A 19058-nucleotide genomic window follows, 5' to 3' on the forward strand; every position below is an offset into this window, starting at 1 on the left:
ATCATTGCAGTAGATGGCGCCTAAGATCCTTCTCTATTTTCATATTCTAAAGACAAATCATTATTGATGAAATTATTTCCACTTGTTGGTTCAGTCTTCAACACCATTAAAGGAGCTGCTAAGAGGTCAGGTTGTTAGAGCTCGCCATGTCCTTTGCTTCAGTTGGGTCTGTCTAAGGCAGGAAAGCTGGGTTTCCTTGAGATGCCCGGCTGGTTCCCTCAATGCTTGGGATTCTTCATGTTCAGAGGTCCACTGAGAACTTCAGCTCACCACCATTTGCCCTTCACCATGGTAGCTCTGCAGTCAGGTGTAAGAGGATGATCTGGACCCCTCACTGATGGTCCCCCAATTCTCCAGGTAGCCCTTTCACTGATTTCTTTCATGCCTCCCCATCACTGCGTCATGGTCCCTTTAAGGCAGCGGCCATAGTTGAGTGGTGGGAGCAGCTGCTGGCAGTAAAGAGACTAGCAGGATTTGGCCTACCCTGGGCCACTCACCGCGCACGCTCGGGACCGGGGGCTTGGTGGGAAAGGAAGGAGGGGCTTAAGGTGCGCCTGCGCATCAGGGGCGCGCGCAAGGGGCTGGTTTGGTGATCCCTTTAAGAAACCGCAGGCGGAGGAATTTCTCTGAGAGAAAATAATCCTACTCACGGGGCCCCTTGGAGGCCATTAACCCCCGAGTCCCGGCCCCCCCACCCCCTGCCTGGGCCGGCCCTACCGCCCACGCGCGCACCCGTGGGATCTCAAGATCTCCGACACCGCGCGCGGCATCCGCCCCCTCCCCACTCTCAGCGCCAGGCCCGGCCGGGTCCCGGGAAGCTGCCGCGAGGCGGTCGTGCCTGCAGTGTGGGCGGGGGCCGGGGGCCCGAGAGGTTCCGCCGCCACCGCGCCGGGAGCCGCAGCGGTTCCGAGTGGGGCCCAACATGGCGGAGAGAGAGGTGGAGTCCGGCCCCCGAAAGAGGGTAGGTGAGGTGAGGCAGAACTCGGGCGGCGGGCGGCGGGGGGCGGGGCGGGGGCCGCGTCCCGGCGCCGGGAATGGGCCGAGCGCAGGCTGGGGAAGGGGTCGCCAAGGCCCGCGCGGGCAGGGGCTGCCGGCAGGACGGAGACAGCCTGGGGTCTGGAGCGCCCTGGAGAGGGTCCTTCGGCAGGTGGGACAAAGATTGGTCTGCTGGGGGGGAGGGGAGGGGAGGGGGCTGTTGTTTGCTGTTTTATTTTTTCCGGCACGGGGAATAAACTATCTGGGCCAGGGGAAGAAAGGTGTCAGATTTTTAAGTGCATCTTTAGTCCATCAGAGTCGGGAAGTTTAACTGGGGAGAGGTCAGGTGGAGGTGGTGGTGGCGGGAATAAGTGGTTGGAGGGGTCTCTTGGGGAATAACCGGCAGGGTTCTATGTTCTGTACCACCTCGGCGAATTCATTTGCCTGCCTCCTGCACCCACCCCTCCCCCCCCATAACCGTTATCAAGACCAAGGTGGAGGTGGTGCTCTTACCTGTGAAGAAGTGGGATCGTGGGCATGTCCTGGTTTAGGGGAAGGGTTCTGGAAACTATAAATGGCATGTGCTGGTCTCTAGTCTAGCCCTTTTACCAACAATTAGAGCGTGGAAGAGTATGACAAGTTTTGTCATAGCAAGGGTGTACCCAACCAACCTGCAGAGGTGAAGCCAATTAGACATAGGAGTTGTTGAGTGTCTTTTGAAGTTAGTTCTGAAACTTTTCTTAATTCTGATTTTTTTTTCCAAGTGAAAAACTGTACTATTGATGGAGCAATATTTTTCAGACTTTTGTCTATTTTCATATTTCCCCCACCCCCACCCACGCCTTAACTTATTAAGCAGTAAGTCTTCTATTAGGAATCTTCCTTTCGGGAATGGTCTCCAAATAACTAAATTGCTACTTGATCTTTACCGAGCATGTCCTTTGACTTAGAGTGAATTTGGCAACTTCAGTGATACTATAGCTAACATTTGAGTGCTTACTATGTGCCTGGCACTGTGCTTTGTAGAGGAAAGTTTAACGTCCTGTTACCTGTCAGCTCATTTTGCAGATGAGAAAATGGAGGTGTAGAGTGGCTAAGTAATTGATCTTAAGTAATTTGATCTCAAATTGTGAACTCATTTAGGTTGGGCTCTCTTTATTGCTTTTGCATTTACAACACCTATGATATTCACATAATTGGTAGGCAAAGGCTTAAATTCCAAAGACTTAGATTGTCTTTATTAAGTCAGTATTGAGCTGGAATTTGAATACAGGTTTGTTCCAGTTATGGTTTTTGTGTTGGATGTCACATAATTTTATAAATCTATGATTTGCTCCTTAAAAACTTAAAGTATAAGTAAGAAAAAAAAGTGTCCACTTACTTTTCAACAATTTACTAAGAAAGTATTTTCAACTACACAGCAAAATTGAAAAAAAAAAATTTACAGGGAGTGTCCATATAACCACTACTTCGATTCTACCACTGGCATTTTCCTGTACTTGTTTTATCAGCTATTTATGCATAGATCTACCACTTTTTCCATTTACTAATTATCATATTTTAATGCACTTCATTGTATTTTTAGCAATTAAGATTTAATATTGACACTTAGGTTTATAAAATTTTATATTTTCATGCAATAATTAAGATAGAACAAATTAAGCTGTAGAAATAGTATGTCCAGAAAGTTCACTTAGCACAAATACTGTATGTGAAATGCCTGTGTTTTGAAATTTTTTTTTTAATAAGATTCTTTTTTTTTTTTTAAATATTTATTTATTTATACATACATACATACATACATACAAGCACTGGGTACAGTCAGAAGCGCTGGAGGTTGAGAGAATTCACCAGAGCCAGAGCGGGGAGCAGAGCAGGCAGAAGGACCGAAGTACACTGCTGAGGGGAGCAGCGGGCGGCAGGAGAGGTCTGCGCGCCATGCGGGGAGAGGTCTGCGCGCCATGCGGGACCCTCCTCCAGTGGCTGGGGAGCAGCCTGGGAGCAGCCGGGGATCGAACCGGCGCTGCAGAGGCTGGGCAGCTTCGCAACCCAGCGCTCAACCGCTGCGCCACCGGGGAGGCCCTGTGTTTTGAAATTTTAAATTATTCTTCAAGTTGTGGATCAGTTTTAGAAAGAATCCATTTTTTTTTGGAAAGATTTATTTATTTATACACACAAGAATTAGGGTGTAGGCCAGAGGTGTGGTGGGGGTGAGAGGATTCACCAGAAACAGTGGAGAACAGAACAGGTGAATCTACTGAAATACACTGATGAGGGAAGCAGAAGGCGAGACGTGTGAAGTCTGCTGCATCATGTGGGTCAGCTCCCTGGTTGGAGATTGAACTCATGTTACCGTGGCTGGCAATAGTTTGATAGGGCTGTCTTTAACCCTGCGCCACCAGGGAGGCCCAAAGGATCCTTTTTTTTTTTTAAAAAGATTTATTTACACATACAAGAGCTGGGGTATAGGTCAGAGGGGTGGGGAGTGAGAGGATTCACCAGACAGTGGGGAACAGAACAGGGGGATTAACTGAAATACACTACTGAGGGGAGCAGTGGGTGAGACAGGAGAGGTCTGCACCATGTGGGTAGCTCCCTGACCTGCTGGGGATTGAACTGGTGTTGCAGAGGCTGCGGATTGCTTCATAGTGCTGTGCTTAACCCCTTGTGAGGATCCTTATTTTTTTTTTTTTTAAGATTTATTTTATTTGTTTATTTGTTTATTTATACAAGCACTGGGTACAGTCAGAAGCACGGGAGGGTGAGAGAATTCACCAGAGCCAGAGCGGGGAGCAGAGCAGGCAGAGGGACCGAAGTACACTGCTGAGGGGAGCAGCGGGCGGCAGGAGAGGTCTGCGCGCCATGTGGGACCCTCCTCCAGTGGCCGGGGAGCAGCCGGGGATTGAACCGGCGCTGCAGAGGCTGTGCGCAGCTTTGCAGCCCAGCGCTCAACCGCTGCGCCACCGGGGAGGCCCCAATCCTTATTTTTGAGTGAAGGTATATGACTTATAGTCTACTAATTAAAATATATAGGATAAATTATTTCAGATCTGTAATATTCAAGAATTCAGTTGTTACTGGATACTATTGCCATTCATCTTATAAAGAATGTTCTAGAAAACATGCACTTTGGTAACAAATTCAACTAGATTTTAAATATGTTCTTCTTTTTCCTTTAGTACACTGGTAGCAGTCTAAAATTTATTATAACATAGTGCCTTCAGGCAGTTAAAACAAGTAATGTGGGCCTAGATAACTGTAGGTTTTACTTAATCTGAAATTGCATTGATGACATGCTATTGTATTTATGATGCTTACTGCATTTGCCCTTATAAGTTACAAAAAGTTGTTGAGCACCTGTATTAGCTGATGAGCTATGTGCAGGCATTGAGCTATGATACTTAAGATCATTTAGGATAATACTGTCTCTCTTGCTGAATTGTTGAACTCTTTAGGGTGGGGCCTATTTTATTGCTTTTTTGCATCTCTAACATCTGTTACGATGTCCACATAATGCTCAAAAGATTTATATTGATTTTTGATAGGAAAAGTTTATGAGTTATAGCAGAGGCTCTAGGTACCAAGTAATTTGCTTTGTGATTTCGGGAGCTTATGTAATCTTTCATGCTATCCTTTACACCCCAAAGTTCTCTCCTGTGGATCCGAATTAGGGATCTTCTGATTCTTCTGGATAATGGTTAGATGGGAAAGTGTATTTTAAGGCTATTGGGTTAACATCCTTAAATTCTTTGTAGGCCTGCCTACTGTCTTGTTTTCATGCTCATGGGAAATTAGGATGAGTGTTAATTAGATAAGATTGATATGATTTTATTCAAACTATATATGAATGCCTGTCTCTCAACTTGTGAACATGGGAAAACTGGACATATGGGTGTATCAACACTATATCCATCATCCCTGCTGTAGAAAGAAATAAGTTCATATGAAGGCCATTATTACACACTTCCTCTCATTTTAAAGTCAGGATTTTTTGGAGATAATATTTATATTTTTTTAAGATTGTAAAATTTTATTTTCTGTGATATGTTGTAAAATCCATTAGGTATGCTTATTGTAAATAGAGAATTTAATTTTATGCATGGCTACTATAATAGTCTGTTATGAATCCTGATTCCAAATCTGGTGTGGAATTTTACTGTGAAATCTCTTTATCTTTTCAAAGTTTTACACACAAAGTAATAATAACTTTTGTAAATATATGTGTTATTATTTGGTCTAGTAAGTTGTATCCATTCTCATACTTAAAGGTCTCTGTATATTTGAGGTAATATTTTGGTATGCTTACAAAAGAAAGCATATGTTTTAGTAGAATGTTTCCATTTTGTAACAATAAACTGAATTTTCTTCCCTCCACATATGTGTCTATATTTTTGTATACTTGATTTTGGAGAAAGTTGTGGAGGGTACACAGTTGTTGATTGCCTTCAGTGGGTAAGGTTGAGAAAAAGGAAAGGGAGAATAAAGGAGAAAATTTTGCAAAATAAAAAAAGTCATGTTGTAATTTTACACACTTGCTCTCGCAAAAAGTACCTGTAAGTTATTTTCTGTATTATTGTAAATATGTAAAAATTGAACATTCTTGTAGACAAGCAATAGAAAATGACATGAACAAAAGGAAAACATTGATTGCGTTGTGCGATAAGATTATGGGAAGTTTTGTTTTGGATTTCTGTTATTTCAACATTTTATAATAAAACAACTACAGAAGGTTAGTCCCTCTTAAGTGCTAAATGAATTTTAAACCACTTGTCTTTTTGCTAAATGTATTAAAAATTTGGTGGTGTATGTATCATTGAAAATATTTGCAGGTCATGTGAATACAATGTAAATCATCTGCTTAAAAATGCATCTATTTTTATGGAGAGAGCTTGAAGAGACCGTTCTGGTGTTGACAGTGATACGGGGTTGTTTCTTGTGCTTAGCAGAAGCCTCTGTAAATAATGATAATATTCTAATTTATAAATGTTTTGTTTCAGTTATTACTCTAAATATTTCATATATAATACATTCTTCAATCCCCATTAACTTTGTAAGTAGTAGTCACTATTACTGTTCCATTTTATAAATGAGGAAACTGAGTGACACATAAATTTACTCAAGGTAATACGCTAAACCAGGGTCAAGTATTGTGAAGAATTATAATTGATAACAGTAAAAGTTAGAGTGTTCCTTTATCCAGAAATATTTGTGATTAGTGTTTATATTCTCATTTTTAAAGGAAATACAGAATTTATAATCTGGAACTTTTGGCTAAAGTAAATAATAAATTGCATTATCTTTCAGTCCTATTAATGTGAGTTACTTCTCAGGAAGCACCAAATTAACTTAACTTAAAAATTCTTTCTTGTTTAAGATAATCTTGAAAAGTATTCTCATAGGGCTTCCCTGGTGGCACAGGGGTTAAACACACACAGACACACACAGCACTATCAACCTATTACCGACCATTGTATCACGAGTTCGATCTTCCGCCAGCCAGGGAGCAACCCACATGGCGCAGCAGACCTCTCCTGTCTCATCCGCTGCTCCCCTCAGCAGTGTATTTCAATAGATCTGCCTGTTCTGCTCCCCACTCACCCTGGTGAATCCTCTCACCCCCGTACCTCTGCCTTACACCCCAGTTCTTGTATGTATAAATTAATAAAATCTTTATAGAAAGTATTCTCATAACTCACAGGTTTATTTTAATTTTTTTTTAAAGATTTATTTTTTATTTATACAAGAATTTTTAATTTATTTTTTATTTATACAAGATGCCTGGTGAATCCTCTGGTGAATCCTCTGGTGAGAGGATTCACCAGAGACAGAATGGGGAACAGAACAGGTAGACTGACAAAATACACTGCTGAGGGGAGCAGTGGGCGAGACAGGAGAGGTCTGGCTCGCCAGATGGGTTGCTCCGAGGCTGGCGGGGATTGAACCGGCACTGCAGAGACTGCGGACAGCTTCACAGTGCTGTGCTCAATCGCCTGCGCCACCAGGGAGGCCTTCTCACAGGTTTATTTTTAAGAAAATGTATACTTATTTTAAAGCTATGATTTATTTAAAAGATAAAGTTTGTGTTTCCTTTGAAAATGGAATGATTTTCCTATTCAGTAAATAGATATATAAATTGCAAATTCTGTGAATATTTATATTTAAAAAAGATTTATTTTTATTCATACAAGAAATGTGGTATAGACCAAAGGTGCAGGGGGTGAGAGGATTCACCAGAGACAAGAAGGGGGAATAGAACAAGCGGATTGACTGAAATATACTGCTGAGGGCGAGACAGGAGAGGGCTGCTGTGCCATGTGGGTCAGCTCCCTGGCCGAGGATCGAACTTAATAGTGCTGTGACTTAACCCCTTGGGCCACCAGGGAAGCCCTGTGAATATTTAGAAGATTTATTTGTTTCTCTATTAGGAGACCAGTCACTATTTTAAGAAGGCTGATAGTTCCTTTAAATATTCTGATTATTTTACTATGAATTAACTGTAATTACTTTAGCAAAGGAAAGAGAAAAGAAGGCATTATAGCATAGTATTAGGTTCAATCATACAAAATTGCTAATAGTTGATCATTTGAGCTATAAAAACACATATTCATATGACTGAACCCAATAGTAAGAGCATGGGCTTTTCAAAATCAGCTAATTGTACAATCTTTGGTATTTAGCAATGTTAGGGTAGTAAGACCCACATCCACTTTCTTATCCTTTGGGAATACTCATATTATTTTAATATCATTCTTACCATATTTTTGGCTCTCAGAAGCTTATACTCACTGCCTTCATACCTTTGACCGAAGATAATACCTGAGCAAATTTTTCTTCCCAGCATATAAGCTACTGACTACTGTAAGTTCTTTGAGGTCAAGGATGTACGTTCATCTTTCTTTACATCTCCTGACATGATGTCTTAATTTTAAGTATTTGTACTGACATGCATGCTGTGCATTTATGGGCAAAATTTAATAAACCCTTTTATTATATTGTTTCATAATTCATATTGATAGAGAATATGAAATATACATTGTTATGATGAAATCCTGTGTTACTAAGTATTTGTCAACATTTTGCCACTTCTGCTTCATCTTTTCTTTTTAATTTTTTTTGTTGAAATAATTTCAGAGAAACCTCAGGCATCATATCATTTAATCCATAATTATTTTTGTATTTCTACCATATAGGAATTAAAAAAAACCAAAAAGCGGAAACATTATTCCTATTACACCTAGCAAAATTAAGAGTTCTTTAATTCAGCCTCTGTTCAGATTTCTTTGGCTCTTTAAGTGGCCTTTTACAGTGGGTTTATTTAAATCATAACCAAAATAAGATTTACCATTTAATTTGTGTTATGTGTTTTTTAAGTCTCTCTTAACCATCCTCCTCCTCTCTTGCACGTTTCCCCCATGCTATTTGTTGAAAAAACAATGTCATTTGTCTAAGGACTTTGCTTATGTTTTGGATTTGGAATCAATGTGTTTACATGTTTGGTTGCCCTTCATGTTTCCCACAAAGTGGTTTTCAGCTATAGAGCAGTGGTTCTTGACTTTGAGACTTTTGAGTTACCTGGAGAGTTTTTAAATATCTTGATTTTCAAGTTACAACTTAGGTTAATCATATCAGAATTCATGGGGGAATTTGGGGAATATCCTAGGGATCAGCATTTATAAAATTTTCAACTGATTGCAGTCTGCATCCAAGGTCAAGAATGTGAATTAGTAGTACTTGCTGAGATTTAAGTTCACTTTCTTTGGAAAGACAAAGTCATAGAGTGTATCATTTATTTCTAATCAGACAACTTTAAAAGAATGACAGGTTTACTATATAATAATAATTAATAATTCATGTCATTAACTGGGACTGCTCTGGACTAATTAGGATGTATAGTCAGCCTGTTAGATGGTGCTGTGAATTCTTGTTTCGTCATTCCAGGAGCCACATGAGTGACAGTTACACTTTTAGTGATCCTAAAACTCAGTTGTTTAAGTTCTGTCAGTGAAATCCAAACATTATAGTTTAACTTTTCACCTAATGGATTTATTAGCCACTGAGGATTGTTGCCTAGAGCCATTATATCATCATTTCTCCTGTATTCAGTGAAATTCTTCCATAAACAATTTCTTCATCAATTGTTTTGTTACCTTATATTTGTATAGGGGAAAAAACCAAAACTGGAGTAAATGCTTATTTTTCCTTTTAGTTACTAATTTCCTGGGGAATGAACTGATACCCTAGGAAACTCCACAGGTGAGATTTGGGAGGGAATATCATAAACTCATGGATTTTAATGTATTTGGTGTATATTGTCATTCTTTTTGATGTTTAAATTCATCATATTTTTGATGAGTGGCAATCTGTGTTAGCTTACTAAGGCTACCACAACAAATTACTACAAACTTGGTGGCTTTAAACAATGGCAATTTGTTCTTTTATAGTGTTGGAGGATAGCCATTCAAGATCAAGGTGTTGGCAAGGCCTTGTTCTTTCTGAAGGCCCCAGCGAAGAACCATTCCTTGCCTCTTTCAACTTCTGGTGGATTGATTTGTATTCTTTGATTTGTGGCAGTCTAACTCCAGTCTCAGCCTCTGTCTTCACATGGACGTCTCTCTGCGTCTTCTGTCTCATCTGATGATGCTTTTCATTGGATTTAGGGTCCATCCTAGTCCAAGATGATTGCATCTAAAGGTCCTTCCCTTCATTACACCTGCAAAGATCCATTTCTGTGCACATTCTGAAGTTCTGATTGGACTTATTTTTTATTTTATTTTATTTAAAGATAAAACATATTTATCCACAGTCAGCAGTCACAGTGGTCTTCTTGCTGGTCTTGCCATTCCTGACACCAAAGGTCTCCATGGCTTCCATTGTATTCATGTCCTCTTTCACCTTGCCAACGACCACATGATTGCCATCCAACCACTCAGTCTTGGCAGTGCAGATAAAAAACTGGGAATTGTTTGTGTTGGGTTCAGCATTTGCCATGGACAACATACTGGGACCTGTATGCTTCAGAATGAAATTTTCATCATCAAATTTCTCCCCATAGATGGACTTGCCACCTGAGCCGTTATGGAGTATGAAGTCACCACACTGGCACATAAATCCTGGAGTAATTCTGTGAAGCAGGAACCTTTATAACCATATCCTTTCTCCCCCAGTGCTCAGAACTTGAACGTTTTCTTCTGTCTTTGGAACTTTGTCTGCAAACATCTTGAAGGGGGACACAGCTCAAGGACTCACTGTTAACAGTGATGTTGAAGAACACAGTGAGGTGAACAGTGGCCGCACCATGTGGGAGGTCTGGTGGTGGTGTCTGCAAGGCTGGACATATCTTTTAGAGACCACAGTTCAACCCGCTGCTATTGCCCTCTGTTCCCAAAACTTCCTTTCCATACATGATCCTCATCCCAAGACCCTTCAAAGTCTCAACCCAATACAGCATGACAACATGAACTCTTAATCCCAATCTCAGCTAAATATCAGTTCAGAACTCTTTAAATTAGGTATGGGTGTCACTCTGAGTGTGATCCATGTGGAATAAAATGTCTCCTTATCTATGGACCCATGAAACGAGAAAACAACTTTCTGCGTCTAAAATACAGGCATCTGTTAGTGCCATTCCAAAAAGGAGGAGGACGGAAGGAAGGAAGAGATCTCTGGTCCTAGTCAAATTCAAAACCCAGCAGAACCAATTTCATTAGGCTTCAACTTTGTGGCCTGATCCTATCTCCTCTGGGGCCATAGGGGCACCATGGCCTCTTCCTTTGTGTCATGGTTCTGTCTTCAGAGTCATTTTCAAACTTCTTGAAGGGTAACACATGTTTTGAATAGCCGAGTAGATGTTAGCTCTTTCCTGCCTGTGGAATTCCAGAAGTCATACAGTTTTTTGATTTTGTCTAACGTCTATTCCTTTGAATATAGGCTGGCAGTATTTTCCTTTTTTTGGTGTCATATTCTCAAAATTGTGAGTCTCCTTTTTGTATCAAAGGTTTCCACATGATTAGACAATGGGGTTCTTCACAAATCCTTCCTGGATAACCCCATCTCTATTTCTGACTTCAGCTGAGATGATTAATTACATCTATGAGTCACACAGCTAATAACTTCAGCAAATGATTGCCCTTGGCCTTCCCTCTGGAGCACTCTTCTAATAGTGAATTTCCTAATTTTAGTATCCCTTGCAATTGGATAGGCTTAGAACCCCCCAAATTATCAAAAGTTGTTTCTTTTTTGCTTACCAGTTCTTGAGTTCATCTCTTCTCACATTTTACTATAAGCTGCAAAGAGAAACTTAAGTTGAACTTTCAACACTTTCCTTAGAACTTTCCTTAACTAAATATTCAGGTTTATTGCTTCCAAGTTCTCCTTTCTACCCCACAGAACACAATTCAGCCAAATTTTTCTGCTACTTTATGACAAGGATCACTTTCCTTTTCATTCCCAGTAACATATTCTTCATTTCTTTCTGATACCTCAGCAGATGCACCTAACTTACCACTCATATTTTTTCCAGCATGTTTCTTGATACATGCATTCCCTAAGTAGATAGAAGCTTTCTTTTTGTTCCTCATATCCTTCTGACTCTTTATCAGAATTGCCTTTATCATTCATATTTGTATCAACAGTCTCTTAAGGTAATCTTTTTCTGCCACACTTCTCTCAAAGTCCATCCAGGCTCTACCCAATTCCAAACTACTTTCACGTTTTTAAGTGTCTATTATAGCAGCGTGCCACTTCCATGTATCAAAATCTGTGTGTGTTTCATAGGCTTGGCCCTGACAGATCACAGCAGACATTTACTTTATCGATTCTGGAGGTTTGAGGTCTAAAGTCAAGGTGTTAGTAGGGTCTTTTTATCGTCAAAGTCTCCAGAGAAATAGTTTCTGTGTTTTCCATCCTCTGGTGGCCCCAGGTATGCTTTTATTTGTGGCAGTATAATTCCAGTATTTGCCGCATTACATGGGCATCTCTCTGTGTCTTTGTGTTGTCCTTTCTGTCACTTTTTAGCATACTCTTCATTTGATTTAGAGCCCACCTTAATCCAGGATGATCTCATCTCAAGATCCTTACATTAATTACTTCTGCAAAAATGTGTATTCTGAAAAGGTCACATTCTGAGATTCTGGGTGGACTGTCTTATGGGGTTACAATTCAACTAGGGTCTTTAAACCTTCAGCACCTTTTAATATTTTATATGTACTGTAAGTATAAATATTTTGTATTTAAACAATTACCTTAACATTTTTTGTGTTTTTTATATATATAACAAAATTCTACCACTTGAACCATTTAAAGTAACTCAGTGGCATTAAGTATATCAACAATGTTGTGCAACTATCATCATAATATTTCACTTCATAGAAACTTTCTACACATTAAGTAATTCTCCTTAGCCCCTGTGTATTTTAATGTACTTTCTGTCTCAATGAATTTGCCTATTCTAAATATGTAAGTGGAATCATGCAATATTTGTCCTTTGGTATCTGGTTTATTTTACTTAGCATAACATTTTCCAGGCCCATTCAGGTTATAGCATGTATTAGAATTTTGGTTTTTTAAATGGCTCAATAGCAGTCCATTGAATGTGCATAATATATTTTATCTAGTCATATGTTGATGGAAGCTTTTGTAGTTTTTTTAGCTATTGTGAAAAATGCTGTTATAAAAATTGTTTTACACATATTTATTTGAGTTCCTGCTTTCAGTTATTTTGGTTTATACCTAGAAATGGATCTGCTAGGTCATATGGGAATTCTTTGTTTATCCTTTTTGAGGAAACACCAAGCTGTTTTCCCCGGAGGCTGCACCAGTTTCCATTTCCACTAGCAGTGCATGAGAGTTCCAATTTCTCCACATCCTCTCTAAAACTTGTTTGATTTTTTTGTATTAGCTATCCTAGTGGGTGTGAAGTGGTATCACATTGTGTTTTTTTTAATCTTTATTTTTCTAGTGACTAATGATATTGAGCATCTCTCCTTGTATTCATTGTCACTTTGCCTAGCTTTCTTAAAGAAAAGTACATTTACGTCCTTTCTTCATTTTTAAATGCAATAGTTAGTCTTTTTGTTGTTGAGTTGTAGTTCTTTGTATTTCTGGATATTAAACTTTTTTTTTTTTAAAGATTTTTTTATTTGTGCATACAAGAGCAGAGGCACCGGCCAGAGGTGTGGGGGTGAGAGGATTCACCAGAGACAGAATGGGGAACAGAACAGGCAGATCGACAGAAATACACTGCTGAAGGGAGCAGCGGGCAAGTCAGGAGAGGTCTGCTGCACCATGAGGGTAGCTCCCTGGCCGGCCAGGGATCGAACTTGTGCTGCAGAGGCTGTGGATAGCTTCACAGGCTGCGTCTCAACCCCTTGTGCCATCAGGGAGGCCCCTGGATATTAAACTCTTACCAGATAAGTGATTTGTAAACATTTTCTTCCATTCTGTGGCTTTTCATTCATCTCTGCTACCTTTGCGCTAGCATTTGTAGGGGTCCTCCTCTATTGGGTCTGAGTAACAATACAGAACATCTCTGCAGGTAGGAGACTGAATCTCCTCAGGAGACGTGATAGTCCCAATGCTACCTAGCCAAAAAAACAACAAATTATAAGTCAGAATGTAGACTCCTTGGGAAAAAAATAAGTCCTTTTCCCCCAGATCTCAACCTAGTTCTAGGTTCCAAAGGAAAAAAAAATGACCTCTACTCACTAGGAGATAGGCTGAAGGCTCAGCAGATATAAGTTATATTTATTTTGTAATTCCCTCCTAAACTTAATATTAAGTCTTGTTTAAAAATCACAGCCTGGTCTCTGCTGTGCTGGGTGGAATTAAGCAAAGATTCTGTCTTCACATTTGGGCTTCAGGACCCAAGCAATTCCCCTACAAAAGTATTGGCTGATGAAATTATTCTAAAATTCATTGTGATTGTATACAGTTAATGAATATACTAATGATCATTGAATTGTACACTTCAAATAGGTGAATTGTATTGGGTGAATGACAAAGTTACTACAGAAAGAGGTTGCTACAGCAAACAGTATTATATGTAATTTTGTCTGTAGCTCTTGTTTCCCAGAAGTAAAATAGTAAGTAAAAAAGTAAAGGAAAAAATCAAGGTGTGTAAAAAATATGTTTAAAATAAGGTTTATTGAGGTATAATCTAAGAAGGAAAAATTCAACTTTTGTTGTGCAATTCTGTACATTTTGATAAAACACTAAGTTTGATAGCTACCAGCACAGTCAGGATATAGTTCTAGACGGTTTTATCACTGCCCAAGTTCCTCCATGCCTCTGTATAGCCAGGCTTTCTCCCAACTCTATCCCTGATCTGTTTTCTATTTTATAATTTTGCCTTTTGAGTTTTACTTTGCTTAGCATAATGCACTTAAGATTCATCTATGTTGTTGCATGCATTAGCAATTCCTTTTTGTTGGTGACTAATACTCCATTTTATGAGCGTGCCACAATTTGTTTATCCATTTGCTAGTTGAAAGATAATTGTATTGTTTTTAGCATTTGGTGATTGTAAATAAAGTCATTGTAAACATTTACCTAGAGGTTTTTCTTTACTGTATTTTTCAGCAAGAACACACTACCTTTAACATCATGCTATTTCAAAAAAATTTAAAGCAAAATATAGAAAAAGAAAAACTTTCACTTCCAGTGGAATTAAAAGAAAAAAGCTTGTTACATTGGGTATAATTTATATATTCACATTTAACTTCACTTTGAATCTGAGGTAGTTTACAAAAAGATTTTTTTTTTAAAGATTTATTTATTTACGCATACAAGAGCTGGGGTACAGGCCAGTGGTGTGGGAGGTGAAAGGACTCACCAGAGACAGAGTGGGGAACAGAACAGGTAGATTGACCGAAGTACACTGCTGAGGGGAGCAGTGGGTGAGACAGGAGCGGTCTGCTGCGCCATGTGGATTGCTCCCTGACCTGCCGGGGATTGAACGCATGCTGCAGAGGCTGTGGACAACTTCATAGCTGCGTCTTAATCCCTTGTGCCACTGGGGAGGCCCTACAAAAAGATACTTAAAAAAATTAAAAGAAATAAAGATCATGGTAAAGAGAAATATATATGTTAATTCTACTGTTATGATTGATCAGAAAATATTAGTTATGTCGCACATTAAATTGGAGAAAACATGACTCCATCTGTGAAAAAAGCATATTTTAGAACTGATTCTAAAAATAATTTCAGATATGAATATTCAGTAGGAGTCACTGAGTAATGTAATGAACAATACCTATGTAACCTTTTCTTTGTAACAGAAAAATGGTCTGAATTTCTTGGCTACTTTTTTTTAATATGCTTCATTTCCTCTGGGTAAAAAATTAGGAGAGGAATTGCTGGGACATAATGTTTTCTTATACTGCATTTTGAAAGACAGATACATATATAATATGTATTATGTATTTTGGATACAAATCTTTTCATTAAATGTGTGTCTTGTAGACTTTTTCTCCCAAACCTATGGCTCATCTTCATTTTCCTAAAGGTGTTTATAAAAGAGCAGAAATTGAGATTGAAGTTGATGACTGTACACATACGCAGACACAAATTTAATTTTGTAGGAATAGCAGATAACATCAGAGGACCCAAGAGAAAATAGTGTTTTAATTATGAATATGCTTCAGGGCCTCCTGGGGGAATTCCATTCCTCCTTCCTTACACTTCACAGATGTCCAGTCCCTATCCATCCCAAATAGAATATGGGGGAAGAAGATTGCAGAGTAGGAACCACTGTCATAATAGAATTTGACCCTGGCTACTTACCAGCAACAAAGACTTTCAGTAGGTTTTAAGAGGCCAGTAATGCATGTGTTAATGTCTAGGAGTAAAGGGGAAAGAAAAGGAGCCAAGGGTAGTCATGGAAGCCTTGCAAGTTGTTGTCATGAAGTGGCAATGAACATTACTCTTTTCTTCCATTCTATGTGACACTTGAATTATTTAAGAAGCAAAATGTTTGCTCCAATTATTTCATTTAACCCTTTGTTCTGGAATTGAATATGACATTTTCAGAAGTCCTTGAACTCCAGTGTATCCTAGTAACTTTCTTGCTTCCTTATATGATCTTTAAATGATGTTTTAATTTTTTTTAAATGTTTCTGTCCTTTATTTTGTTAAGATTGAGTTACTTATACAAGAGCTGGGGTACAGGCCAGAGGTGTGGGAGGGTGAGAGGATTCACCAGAGACAGAACAGGGAGCAGAACAGGCAGACTGACTGAAAGCACTGCTGAGGGGAGCAGCGGGCGAGCCAGGAGAGGTCTGCCTTGCCGTGTGGGTATCTTCCTGGTAATCCGGGAATCGAACCCGTACTGCAGAGGCTGTGGACAGTTTCACAGCACAGCGCTCAACCCGCTGTGCCACTGGGGAGGCCCTTGTTTCATCTATTTCTCCCACATTTCTTTCCCTGTAATATTTACAAATCCTGAACATTTCATTTTATTTATTAAAACAAAGTGTGTATCTCTAACAGATAGTCTCTTTAAAAAAAAACCAACCAACAAACAAAAAAAACCCACCATCATAATCCCTTACTGTATCACTTGTTCAACTGTATCTTCTGTTCAACTTTGTCCAAAAAATTAGGAGCTAAGGCCCTCCCTGGTGGCACAGCTGGTTGAGCGCAGCACTGCGAAGCTGTCCGCAGTCTCTGCAGCATGGGTTCAATTCCCGGCTGGCCAGGGAGAAACCCATATGGCGCAGCAGACGTCTCCTGTCTTGCCCCTGCTCCCCTCAGCAGTGTATTTCAGTCAGTCTGCCTGTTCTGTTCCTCACTCTGTCTCTGGTGAATCTTTTCACACCCCGAGCCTCTGGCCTGTACCCCAGCTCTTGTATAAATGAATAAAATCTTAAAAAAAAAGAAAAATTGGCAGCTAAAATAAGATTTGTGGATTGCTATGTCTCTTCAGTCTCTTAATCGTTTAAAAAAGTGATACTTAATTTTAGAAGACACTGAAGGATTTGTTCTGCAGCATTTCCACATTCTGAATTTTGCTGATTGTATCCCGGTGTCACTGAATATGCTCATGTTTCTTGTAAACTGTTAGAAGTATGACTAGGTCATGTTCATTTTTTCTGTTTTATTTTGGAAAGAATTGTTCATTCAGATTGTGCTGTCTTTTTTCTATGACACCACTAGTGGAAGCACATCACTTTTAATGATGTTTAGCCTAGTTCTGGTGAGGTAAGCCTAATCCACATAATGACAGTTACCCTTCAGTTATTGACCTAATGGTTTGAGCACTCATTATTTCTTGAGTCACTATTTCATTATGGATTATGAAATGATGATTTATCAATTCTTTTATTTCTCCTATATTGTTAGACATGATTATTTTATAGAGAACTTTGCCTTGTCCACTATCTGGTTTCCTTATTTCCTTGACATATTGTTAATATAGATGTTAAAAAGGCCTTTTGATATATTTAGTTTTCATTCCAATAAAGTGTGTTTCTATAAAAGTAAGAATAGAGAGCTATTACCCTCACATAAAAAAAGCAAATGTAGTAGTAGTGTCCAACAGTCATTCCTTGACATTTAGGAAGGATACCTGCTGTCCCCAGAATTACTTAATTCTGTTCTAGAAGCGTAAACCTTCGAAAGTAAGGGAACCAAATTTTGACTATTTCCTGACAAATGTGGTTATTTATGTAGAAATCTCAGGACTATTAATAGAAAATGTTTTAAAGCTAAGTATTAAACATGCAAAACTTAAAAACAATCTAGAAGAAGAAAATGTACGGAGGGGGCCTCCGCTGGTGGTGCAGCAGTGGTTGAGCGCTGGGCTGCAAAGCTGCCTGCAGCCTCTGCAGTGCCGGTTCAATCCCCGGCTACCGGAGAGGGTCCCACATGGCGCGGCAGACCTCTCCTGCATGCCTGCTGCTCCCCTCAGCAGTGTACTTCGTCAGTCTGCCTGTTCTGTTCCCTGCTCTGTCGCTGGTGAATTCTCTCACCCTCCCGTGCTTCTGACTGTACCCAGTGCTTGTATAAATAAATAAATCTTTAAAAAAAAAAAAAAGAAAAGAAAATGTACTGAGAAAGAAAATGTAAAAAAAAAAATTCCATAAAACCCAATAACTTGACTATCAGTAGTTGAAAAATAGATTTTTTAAAAAATTTATTTATACAAGAGCTGGGGTATAGGCCAGAGTTGCGGAAGGGTAACCAGAGACAGAGCTGGGAGCAGAACAGACAGACGGAGGGAAATAACACTGCTGAGGGGAGCTGTGGGCAAGCCAGGAGAGGTCTGCCTCGCCATGTGGGATTCTCCCTGGCTGCTGGGAATCAAACCAGCGCTGCAAAGGCTGCAGACAGCTTGACAGCGCTGTGCTTAACCTGCTGCGCCACTGGGGAGGCCCGGAAAACATATTTTTTAAAAAAGGTTGAGTCACAATCAAAACTTAAAATTCTTGGGATAAATCTAACAAGAAATATGTGGAACTTCAAGAAAATTACAGGATTATCTTAGGACGTTTTATGATAATAAAATAATGATAGTCATAACAGTTACTAATTTTTAATTTTTAAAGAAATTTATTTTTTAATTGAAGTAACATTGATTTACACATTCTATATGATTTAGGGTTATGTTCCATCATTACCAATGCATACCTACTGCTTTAAGCACATATCTTAGAAACTTCTTTAATACTCAATGGCCTAATATGGTGTGGTGCTTGATGGTAACAGAGATAAAGTGCTTGTCAAGGTTATTTAGATGACTAGAGTGAGGGAGAATGGGGTTGGAACCCATGCAGATGTTATGCAACTCCAAACTCCAGAGAATCTGTAATTACTGTGATGACTCTTAAGGAAAAAAAAGAGAGTAATATACCATTTTCCTGGATGGGAAAACCCAATAAAAAAATATATGCTCCATTAAAATTAATATTTCAGTCAGTATCTGGGATTTTGTTTTTCTTTTTGTTGATGAGTATGGTAGAATTTGAGAAACAATGATTAAGTTCAACAAGATTTATAAATGAATATAATTATAAATGGGCCTCACTGATGGTCCAGGGGTTAAAGTTTCAGCGTTGTCAGGCTATCACCAGCCACTGCTGCCTGAGTTC

At 39.3% G+C, this 19058-nt stretch overlaps 1 protein-coding gene and 1 pseudogene across 3 annotated transcripts in view; one reads left to right on the forward strand and one right to left on the reverse strand.

Annotated features, from left to right (window-relative positions):
• Window positions 1-584: 584 nt before the first annotated feature.
• ZMYM4 (zinc finger MYM-type containing 4) overlaps window positions 585-19058 on the forward strand; it is a 122554-nt gene continuing 104080 nt past the window's right edge. Inside the window, exon 1 of one of the 3 annotated variants that reach the window (XM_054690918.1) lies at window positions 585-970. In XM_054690918.1, coding sequence (XP_054546893.1) covers window positions 923-970 — 48 coding nt within the window. In that variant the 5' untranslated portion in view covers window positions 585-922. Of the gene's footprint in view, window positions 971-1127; window positions 1148-19058 lie in introns of those variants that run through there. The other 2 variants (XM_037500117.2, XM_054690921.1) reach the window with 2 other exon arrangements.
• On the reverse strand, window positions 9769-13430 carry LOC119237171 (peptidyl-prolyl cis-trans isomerase A-like; annotated as a pseudogene).

This window comes from Talpa occidentalis, unplaced genomic scaffold (genome assembly GCF_014898055.3).
Source record: "Talpa occidentalis isolate TD23 unplaced genomic scaffold, MPIMG_talOcc4v2.1 talOcc4.9, whole genome shotgun sequence".
NCBI classification, from domain to species: Eukaryota; Metazoa; Chordata; class Mammalia; order Eulipotyphla; family Talpidae; genus Talpa; species Talpa occidentalis.